At 54.8% G+C, this 10553-nt stretch overlaps 1 protein-coding gene across 1 annotated transcript in view; it reads right to left on the minus strand.

The window, feature by feature from the left end:
* The window catches only part of LOC104500819 (cadherin-23-like), a 19041-nt gene extending 9657 nt beyond the window's left edge, over positions 1-9384 (minus strand). The window contains exons 1-13 of the mRNA XM_010144538.1: positions 9340-9384; positions 8724-8945; positions 8524-8643; positions 6127-6307; positions 5077-5210; positions 4626-4835; positions 4339-4446; positions 3704-3806; positions 2752-2877; positions 2462-2665; positions 1783-2241; positions 786-902; positions 11-205 (exon numbers count right to left, since the gene is read on the minus strand). Coding sequence (XP_010142840.1) covers positions 11-205; positions 786-902; positions 1783-2241; positions 2462-2665; positions 2752-2877; positions 3704-3806; positions 4339-4446; positions 4626-4835; positions 5077-5210; positions 6127-6307; positions 8524-8643; positions 8724-8945; positions 9340-9384 — 2224 coding nt within the window. The remainder of the gene's footprint in view (positions 1-10; positions 206-785; positions 903-1782; positions 2242-2461; positions 2666-2751; positions 2878-3703; positions 3807-4338; positions 4447-4625; positions 4836-5076; positions 5211-6126; positions 6308-8523; positions 8644-8723; positions 8946-9339) is intronic.
* Between the last annotated feature and the right edge of the window lie 1169 nt (positions 9385-10553).

Consider the following 10553-nt stretch of genomic DNA (forward strand, 5'->3'; position numbering starts at 1 on the left):
CAGTCATAGCCTTCTGGGGAGATGTTCAGCAGTTCATAGGTGATCTGCCCATTGGCACCTTTGTCCGGGTCCACTGCTGAGATAGAGATGAGTGTGGTGCCCTGCGTGGCTCCCTCCAGGATTCTCTCAGTGAAATAGGTGACCCCAAAGGGGCGGAAACGGGGTGTGTTGTCATTGACATCCAAGACGTTGACTGTCAGCTTGGCTGTGGGCGTGATAGAGACCACAGGGAGAGAGAAGAGGAAGAGAGCAAGTGAGAAAGTGAAGGGAATGAATGGATATGGAAAGGAGGGTCGTAAAGATACAAGCATGAAACTCCAGAAAACCCAACTAAATGGAGCTGGTTCATCAAGAAAAATGGCAATATTCAGCAAAGCCGCTATGCCCTGAGGTGGCTGTGGAGTCTCATCCATTTCAGAACTCCTCCTGATCTGTGTGTGCCTTCTCACACAGAGGCCTGGATTTTCCAGGAGCGGAGAGGCAAGACATTGTGAGAATGGTAAGGAAGAAATGGGTGTCTCCCACGGTACAGACATGGACACACTATACTCTCCATCCCCCGTGCATCCCTGGGATGTCTGGACTGTTCGCTAAAGGAGAGCTCAGAGGAGAACCTGAACCTGGTGGGAGCTGGTCCAAGACTTCTCCTGCTGGCCAGGATGAAGAGGGAGGTGGGAGAACTGCCGGCTACCCAGAAGCTGCACTGGTACCTGGGAAAAGCTGCGCCAGCCCCCAGCAAGTGCCAGCCCTGGCCCTGCGCTCCCTTGAGTAGAGCCCACACTTACCGTTGGGCACGCTGACTGAGCGGTCGATGACTTCACTGGCATTGTCGTGGACGGAGATGGTGACCTCATAGGTTGCCACCAGTTCCCGATTGAGGGGAGTTTTGATCTTCACAGCTCCTGGGAACCCCAAAAAGATGGGGGTCACAGGCTGTGCCTGGACCCCAACACTGAGGACCCTCAGCAGATTGGTCTGCACCAGCCAACTGCTGCACCCTCCACTGCACTTGCTCTTCTGCCTCTCCTCAAAGGCTAAATGGGTAAAACACTTGATAACTACAGGAGAAGACAACTTCTCTCCCCTTGCTCTCCATCTCCCACCTTCCTGCCTGCTCCGCTCTGCCCAGGTAACAGGTTCTCTCACTGCCCCAGCCAGGGTAAGGGTTTGGGTGGTGCGGACGAGAGGGGTTTGGGAGCAACTGCTGCTGCTTCCCTGCACGACCCCATCCACCTTAGCTCAGCATCCGGGTGTCTTTAAGAGTCTTGTCCTGTATCCTTTCCAAAAAGGAGCTTTTCTTTCCTGGATCAGCAATGTGCTTCCAAAGATGTGGGGAGCTCCTGGCTCTCCTTCCCTGAGGGTAGAGCCCACCACCTACCCTGGAGTCACCCCGCTGCTACCCCCAGCGAGGTTGCCCATGTCCGGTCTGCCAAGGCTGAGCAGCCCCTGGCCCACAGCGAGGCCACCTGCAATGGAGATGGGTGAGATGGAGGGAGGAGGCGGATGGTGCAGGGGGAGAAACAAGCACAGACACAGAGACAAACCTGGTGGGTCGAGAGCCAGAAAGAAAAGAAAAGAGTTAGTTAGGTTGGTTGGCTGGGGGACAGAGGGCAGGGCAGGGTGAGATTGAGGTGGCCAGAGGAGGAGAACGGGGAGGCATTATCTCCCCGTGCCTCGGACACCTACCTCCAGACAGAGAAGAAGAAGAAGCAGAAGCAGAAGCAGAAGCAGAAGAGAGTAGAGGGGTCTGCGCCGTCTGCACAGCCCTTCCTACTCTCCTACCTGTCCTAAAATCCACTGTGAATGCTCCCTGCTGGTCGGGCACCAGTGCGTCTGTGTCATCACGGGCCACAATCTCCAGCAGGTAGTACTCCAGGCGAGGATGGAGGTCCCGGTCGATGGCGGTCATCTTGGCCACCACGGTGCCAGGGGCAGCTGACTCAGGAATGCTGACTGTCTGGATGGGGTTGATGAACTCAGGCTGGCAGTCGTTGATATCGTCAATGAAGAGGCTGACAGTGGCGGTGCCCGATAGCGCCGGTGTGCCCTGGTCCACGGCCACCACTGTCAGCTGGTAGGCATCCCGCTCCTCCCGGTCGATGCTGATGTTGGCCACACGGATCACACCCGTGGTGGCATCAATCAGGAACCTGTCCTGGCCACCGCCCTCAATCCGGTAGTCCAGCTGCTGGTTGAGGCCGCTGTCAGCATCCGTGGCTGTCACCTGGAGGACAAAGAAGCCTGGAAAAGGGGGACACAGCCCTCTCAAGGGAGGGTTGGAGGGCAGCAGCAACAAGCCCCTGGTCCCAAGGCAAATACTGTCAAGCAACGTGGGCAGCCCCGATTCCCAGTGTTTACTTTCAATCCCATCCTGGCCAGCCCTGACACTGGGAGCTGGGTCTTCGAAGTCCCAGGTGTCCCCATTAGCCACCCTTACATCTAGTCCTGACACTCTCCTGACCTGGTGGGCTGTTTTCCTGCAGCCGCACCGTGATGGACGCTGGCTGGAAGATGGGGCGGTTGTCATTGTCATCCAGGACGGTCACTGTCAGGCTGGTGGTGCTGTTCAGCCCTCCCACGTCACGAGCCACCAGTGTGAACTCCAGGCAAGGGACCAGCAAAGCCTCTCGGTCTATCATGCCTCCGGGCTTTACTGAAACAACACCTGGAGAAGGGGAAAAGCCTGGTGACAGACCCTGCAACTGCCTAGTGGCCCTGGGCTGGGGCTTGGGACCTGTTGAGCTACCCCACCTGTCCTGTTGTTGATAACAAAGAGGTCCAGGGATGCCTCCAGGAGCTGGTAGGTCACCACGGCGTTGCTGCCCTGGTCACCATCCAGAGCTAGGATGGGTCCATTGAGCATCGTGACCGGAGTCCCTGGATGGGACGATAAGGGTTAGGGGAGGGTGGCAGCCTCTGAGGGGACCCCCATCCCCCTCCTGCCCCAGTGATGCATGAAGGACAGTAACAAATGGATGGAGGAGGTGACAGAGTGGGGCTTGGTGGGGCATGAGGCAGCAGGGGTGGGGTGGGGGTGCTGCTGCAGCCTTGCAGACCAACTCGTGAGGCCCAGGTGAGGTGGCAGGATGTCCAGCTAAAAACAAACAGAGACAGCTGTCAGATGGGTGGCATCAGCACTCTGCTGCTGAGGGCATCACCTGGAGGCACCCAAATCCTTTGCCTGGGGTGTCCCTCCATGGTGGGACAGGGAGGTACCTGAGGTCTTGGAGCAGGGAGCAATTTAAACGGCAGGAAGGAAAAAAAATCTGGCTGTTTGGCTGGGAAATGTCTGCCTCGACAGGCTGGGCTGTTTTATCTCTAACCTGTGGAGCAAGGTGGCTGGTGATGAAAAGATGGCACCCCATCCCTGAAGGCACGTTGGGCAGGTTGGTGCCCTGGGCTTGGATCAGACCACGGGCACCTCTTGCTGTCTGCAGCTGAGCAATTCCCAAATGGGGCTGATTTCTCATAGGGTTGTGCCTGGAAGGGTTTCTACCAGTAGCAAGGACCTACAGTCTCCTTAGGGCTGAACTCCTCAGGTGGTCAACAGGAGCCCCTTGTACTCAGCATCTCTGTCCCACTGACCTGCAGCCTTTCTCTGCTCAGTGTTATGTCTCCTCCACGACGGCCAGGAGACACCTCCCCTTGCCCAGGCCCAAGGGGATTCTCCAGGAACTACGTAAGGGAGAAAAGAGAGACCTACCTGGGGGTGAGTTCTCCATCACCTCGGCCTGATAGGAGCTCTGAGTGAAGAGGGGACGGTTGTCATTCTCATCTGCTATGCAAATGACCAGCAGGTCAAAATCCTAAAGGAAAATGAGGACAAGAGGGTGATGACCGCAATATCCTTCCCTTGAGCTCACCTTCTCTTTCTCCCACCTCCAACGTGGCTACTCGTCAACCTTGTGCAACCATGATGCTGTGCTTCCTGGTCTGCCCTGGAGGGGACCCTTGCCCTGGGGCTGGGAATCTTCTCCCAGCTTACACCCTGAATGGTGATGCATGGGACACCTTGGCAGGGCCAGAGGATGCTCCCATGTCATTGTGGTTGTCCAGCTTTCCAGGCCAGCTTTGTCCCACCTTCTGTGACATCTACTGCTGTTGCATGGAGTCAACATGCAATGTTGGACTTGCTCTAAATTCTGTTGGTCCTGTTCACTCCTGGGGAGGGGGTTGCAGCCCCCTCCTTGTGAGCCCCAGATGTTTTTTGGGGGGTGATGCTGCTATTGGAAATGATGTGGGTAAATGCACTGCCTGATTTTGGCCATGGCAGGAACTCCTTCTCCCACCCGCCCTGCCACCTGTGTCACTGGAGGCTCTGGCGGTGTCCATAATTACCCGCCTGGCATTGCGTATGTTCTCGGGATTGTCCTTCACCGTGATGGTCAGCCTGTACTCTGCCACCTGCTCCCTGTCCAGAGGACGGTTTACATAGACGATGCCGCTCTACCAAGAAAAAAGGGAGGAAAAAGGTACAAGAGAAATGAGGAACATTTCCCCTGAGGAATCTTCTGCCAGGGCAAGGATGCCAGACGGTTACCCATGAGTGCCGGGGGAAGGCAGGGCCCTGGGGCCAGGGGTCTCCACCCTCCACATCCTGGCATCCCACCACCCTGGGGACATACGGTGCTGTTGATGTAGAAGGCATTCTCCGTGTTGCCCGCTGTTATGTCAAAGGTCAGGAGGGCATTCGGCCCCTTGTCTGCGTCCCGGGCGAGGACGCGGGTGACAAAGCTGGAGACGGGGGCATTCTCGCTGAGGGTGAGGTTCATTGGGAGGTTGAGGAGCACAGGGTCATTGTCATTGATGTCCAGCACACGGATGCCCACCAGGATCTGCCAGGGAGAGAAGTGGTGTGGGCACGTGGCACCTATTACCATCCCTCTCAAACCCTTTCTGCCTACCCAGGAAAGAGGTGGGCTTCCCCATTCAGCCCGCTATGGTCTGGGGGAGAAAAGCTCCAGGGACAAAGGGAAGAAGGAGGAGGAGAGGACAGTGAAGGCAGAGACTGGGAGGAAGGATCTGGGGCTGGGGGATGGCACCCGGCAGCTTCCCACACTGCCCCAGGGGACTCACCGTGGAGCTGAGAGGGGGCACACCCCGGTCCCTTGCGGCAATGGTGAGGTTGTAGAAGGGGATGTTCTCACGGTCCAGCTCAGCATCCTTCCGCACCCGCAGCTCCCCTTCAACCGGGGAGATCACGAACTCCCCTGCCAGAGACAGTGGGGCCCTGGCTCACACGGTGCCGCTGGGAACAGCCCAGCTCCCCAGGGAAACACCTTGTTTTGGAGCTGGGGAACAGGCATAACAGCAGGTTTGGGGACAAAACCATGCTCCATTACTGCAGATATGGGAGGACTGGGGCAGCTGGGGACTATGCAGGAGGTACCACCAGGTACCAGCAGTAGAGAGGGGTGGGTTGAATGGCCAAATAAGTGATGCCCGTGCCTCTTGGCTGGGCCTTTCTGAAGATGCCAGTAGCCCTCCACCACCTGCCCATGCCCCGAGATTGCCAGAGCAGTGTGGGCTATGTGGCACGGACCCCTGGAACAGAGGGGCTGCGTACTTGTTGTTCTGGAAAAGCTTTGCGGCAGGGTCAGCTGGGAGATGGAACTGGGCTCAGCCTTCCAGATACCCTGGGCTGAAGTCACCACCCGTTCGCAGAGGGGCAGCCCTAGGCCCCCATGGTTAGGGATGCCCATGGCTCCTTTGCCACTGGCTCCAGGTTACTGGTGGGGCTGGAGGTACAGCTTTGCCATGGGTTGCAGAGCAACTCAGTCACCAAAAGCCCTGCAAACCCCACGGGGATGAGGGGATGTGGCTGTGGACTTGCAGCTCTCAGTTTCTCTTTTTGTGGTCTGTTTCTTTAAATTCTTGATTTTTTTGCCTTTGTAGTTTAGCAGATTTAACCCCTCCCTTGCACAAGCCCCAGCCACCCTCTGGTTGGCCACGCACAGGTTAAGTTTCCTGTTGCTCAAAACAGGATTTCCTGGTGTGGAAAGGCTGAATTTGCAGAAGTGAGGGGAGGGAGGATGGCTTTTCTGAAACAATTCCGCCCACGCTCCCCGAGGCCACATCCCTCCGTGGGGCAGCCAGGAGATGTTATGCCCCCACATCTCTGCTCACCGAGGGGATCCCCGGCGATGATGCTGTACTCCACTTGCCCGCTGGGTCCCGAGTCACCGTCGTGGGCCAGGAAGGTCCAGACGCGGGGGCCTGGCTGCCCTTCGGTGACATCGAAGGGACCCTCATAGGGCCGTGGGAAAGTGGGACAGTTGTCATTGATGTCATTGAGGTTCACCAGCACCTGTGTTCAGGGTGAGAGGGTGGGGGCCAGTGAGAGGAGCGGGGTAGAAGGGGACACCAGCGCTGCTGGCCATGAGCATGGGAAGCCATGAACAGGTGACATCGCAAGATATCTCCTGTATTTCTGGCTTTGCTGGATTCACCAAACATTCAGCTCACAGTTCAGAGACTTAAACTTAGTTATTCCTGAGCAGGCCCATCCTGCAGTGCCACTATGAAACCACACACAGGCAGGGCCCTTTTCAACCTCTGGGTCACACACCACGATGGAGAAGTCAACACAAAAGTCAAGTGTTGTCCACATTCACATCCTGAAGCCCAAGCTGGATAGACAAAAACCACAGCCATGGGTTTGACCACCAAAGCCAGGGATTTGTAGAGACCTGATCTCTGCAGTCAGCTGCACACTTGCCTGCTCCTTTTCCTCCACCAAAGGCTTCATTCCTAATGCTGAGTAAACTTTAAAAAATTTACATCTCGTGTTCTTATTCCGAGCCAAAACACCACCAACGCTGTTGGAGCGTTTTCCCTCTTAACATCCCTTCCTATGACACACTGAACTGGCTAGAAAACAAGCATACACATGTCAGAAGGGGAAAGGATCAACGACTTCAAGACAGAGTAGACCGCGGGGCTGCCAGCAGAGCTGGGGATCCAATGGACTCTTGCTTTTTAACTGAGTCACGCTACATGGAAGACATTTATATAGCTCTAGGCTATATTGCAAAGAGGGTCATCCCCTCGCTAGGCCTCAGGGACCTTGCACAGCAGAGAAATGCTGTCTGAGGAGCTGAGTCTCCAGGGGCTAATAAAAGGCTGAGCTTTTGTGGTTCGGGTCCTTACAAGAAAGATACTGAAAATGAGGAGCTTTCCTGGGTAAAAGGACAGTAAAATCCATCAGATGGGCATTTGTAACAGGTTAATTTTAATCTTTACAGAAGAATGTATCTGAAGATCTGCTCTGTTTCCTAGCAGTGGAGGAAACAAACACGGACATGCCTTATCATGGTGATGGATTTCCCCTCACTTGGGATCTTAAACAATCACTGAACCTTCTCCTGAAAGCTCTGTTTTCATACGGTGCTGGCACATACTCCCTGCGCCGTCTAGGGAGGGTGTTTCCCATCCTGTTCTAGCTTCAGCCCTTGTTGCTGAGGGGGTTTCCAAATTCATGCCTCTGCTTGGGCCAAGAGCAGGGAGAGCTCTGCCTTCCTCTGCAGCAGGCTGGCAGCTGACGCCTTCCCTGTCAGCAGTTAAACCTCAGCTCTTGAGGTTTCCACTGCAGTTTTCCTGGGCCAGGAAGGCATCTCCAGCAGCATCAGCTGCAGCATCTGAAGGCTTCCCGTCTGCCCAGGCATGAAGCACAGTGATACTAGCCTTGCAGGGACAGATTTTATCCATGGAAATCTTCCACACTGGTATCTCCCCTTCAATTTCACTTTTTCTTTGCACACAAGTCCTTTAGGGGACTAAAAAATGTTTGACACTATATCTGGGCGAGGCATAATGGTTGGCCCATGATAGGGAGCCAAGGTAGAAGATCTAAATAACCCCTTTGACCTGCAGACCCCCAAATCAATCTGGACTACATTTGCCATACAAACCATCAGATTTCGGTTTCAGTCACAAAAATAATCCACGTATTCACTTCCTCCGAAACACATGCTTTGGAGCTGCTAGTTTGCCCTTCTCACATTTTGGGCGATGCAGAAGGTTCAGATCACTGTGGTCCAGGAGAAATGGTGTAGAGAGGTGTAGGGAGAGGCAACAGAAATTACTAGTGGCTTTAAATAACCTCCATATAAGGAATGAAAAAAGAACTTAAAGAGCAGATAAATGATCTGAGAAGGTAAAGATGACTCAGAAATTGATGCTCTACCTGTGCTTTACTATCTACTGTCCCTTCAGGCAAGAAGAACCAAGGGAACCTCTAAAGATGATATAATGCAACTAAAAATTCCAAAATTCTTGGAATTTCTTTTTGTGTCTTTGCAGGTCCAAATAATAGGACTAATTAACCACAAGTATCCCTTGCTCCCATGGCCCTGTTTTGCAACCCCCATGAAGGAAGAGGGTGACAGCAACTGGGAAAATTGACTGTAGCTGGGAAAAGCAACTAGTGACCTCTGGGAAGGAGATGTGAAACTGCTCATGCAAGGGGGAACTCATTGACCCCGAATAGGCTGCAGTGTTGCAACTCCCCTAGCAGCTCCCTACCGTGGCGGTCGATGTCAACCGGCGCGAGACAATGGGGCACTGGTCAGTGGCGGTGACAATCAAGGTGTAGCGCCCGTGGCTGATCTCGTAATCCAGCTCTTTCACTGTGCGGATCTGTCCCTGCAAGGCGAGGGCAGAGAGGCTGGAATGAAGGGAGCAGGAGAGGGGCACACCCGCGATTGGCTGGCATCCTTACTGACCGTGGTGCTGTTGATGTGGAAGGTACCCAGGATGTTGCCTTCAGTGATAGCGTACGCAACCGTGCCATTGGGTCCGTCATCCTGATCCAGGGCCTGCACAGTGACGAGGGTGGCATTGAGCGTGGCGGGACCTTCATCGAGGGTCACCTCGTACAGCTGCTGCTGAAAAGCAGGAGCATTGTCGTTCTCGTCCAGGACGGTGACGTACACGGTGGTGGTGGCCTGTGGGACATGTGGACATCGTGTTAAACACTGTAAAGGGATTGAATCTGCAACCCTTGGAGCTGGCTGGAGAAAGCTGGCCCTGTCAAGGTCAATGACCAATGTGGGCTCAACCCTGCCAAGAAACACAGATGAGATGCAAGGCTCAAAATGAAACGAGCTGTGGCCGCAGAAGCATCGTCTCCAGGTAACTGCTGGGTACAGAGACAAAAGTACAGAGATTAAATCACAGCCTTGTTCCCAAGCGGAACACATCTCTCTGTGGGAACCCTCCTCTTTTCATCAGTTTTTACCATTGCTGGTGACACCAGGAGGAGCCCATGGCAGAGGGGAAGCCAGAGGCTGAACCCATTGTGCCTCACTGCCTTTGGAGGAAGCATGTGTGAGTCCTCACCCTGACACTGGAGATAACTTGGTTGTTATTACTGAAGGTGACCATGGTAGGATGGGAAATACCTGGAGATGAAGTTGCCATGGCTTAGGGGAGGAACAAATTTGAGGATGTTGTACAACCAGACTGACCTCCCACAGATCTCATCATCTACCTGCTGACCACAATTTCACCACTGGTCAGGCTCAGCCTGTCCTGACTCTCTTCCAGCTGCATCTGGCTCTGCATAGCACCTGGATGGCCTTACTGAAGGCCATCCTCTGGGTGTGCCACCAGGGGGGCATACCTCGGAAGAGGGAGGCAACAAGAGTGTGAGACCCTGCCTTACAGCTCAGCTCAGAGATGGGGTCTTGGGACAATAAACCATTTCCTTGGGGTCCCTGGACTTTGTACCTACACCTTCCTCCAGCAAATTTCTTCCTGTCAGGCAAGGGTTACCCGTTTGCTGTAAAACCCACAAAGCCACGTGGTAATTAGCTACTTTTCTATTACACTGCTGCTCCTGATTCAGAACTGGTTGGCAGCAAAGTTTCCTGTGGTTTGCACACCTCCACGTGTCTCTGGGCTCCCCTTCCCAGCGAATGCCGTTCTGAAACGAGGTGGCCCTCAGATGCAGCTGGAGAGTTGATGGATGCCTTCTGAATTGAAAGCGAAGCTCCAGGAGGCGTTACCTGAGTCAGCCCACGGTGCTGCTCAGAGGGGCAGAGCAAAGGCCTCCCCCTGTGCAATCAGCCTGTGGGAAGGGGGTGCTTTGCCCCCTCTTTCTTTTGGAAAACTCTGTTCTCTTCCCTGAGCCGGCACTGCGCTGAGTTACTGCCTCCTGATCGCACCTGCCTCCCGTCCATCCCAGGAGGATTTCTGTCCACTTAATCCTCACAAACATGGGGAAAACGAGAATTACAAGCAAAGTGCACTTTAATGGAGCGAGCCGGAGATTTGCCCCAAGGAATCGGCTCCTGCCCGGGCACCAGGACCCAGTCCCTCATGGTTAAGCACCTACATGTTCCCTGAGACGGCAAGAATCCTCCCCAGCTACCTCCTGTGCACCCTCAAAACGCACACAGGGGACCCAGCTTGCTCCACGCTACCCCCTGCAACGCTGCAAGGCAAAAAACCCCAGAGGATGCATCCGCTGCTGCCCAAAAGGGTGGGTACAGAAGTGGCTCCCTCCCGTGGGGTGGGTGCTGGGTTGGGGTGCCGCTGCTCCCCGCCGGCCA

The sequence above is a fragment of the Buceros rhinoceros genome, unplaced genomic scaffold, assembly GCF_000710305.1.
Source record: "Buceros rhinoceros silvestris isolate BGI_N320 unplaced genomic scaffold, ASM71030v1 scaffold12811, whole genome shotgun sequence".
In the NCBI taxonomy this organism is placed as follows: Eukaryota; Metazoa; Chordata; class Aves; order Bucerotiformes; family Bucerotidae; genus Buceros; species Buceros rhinoceros.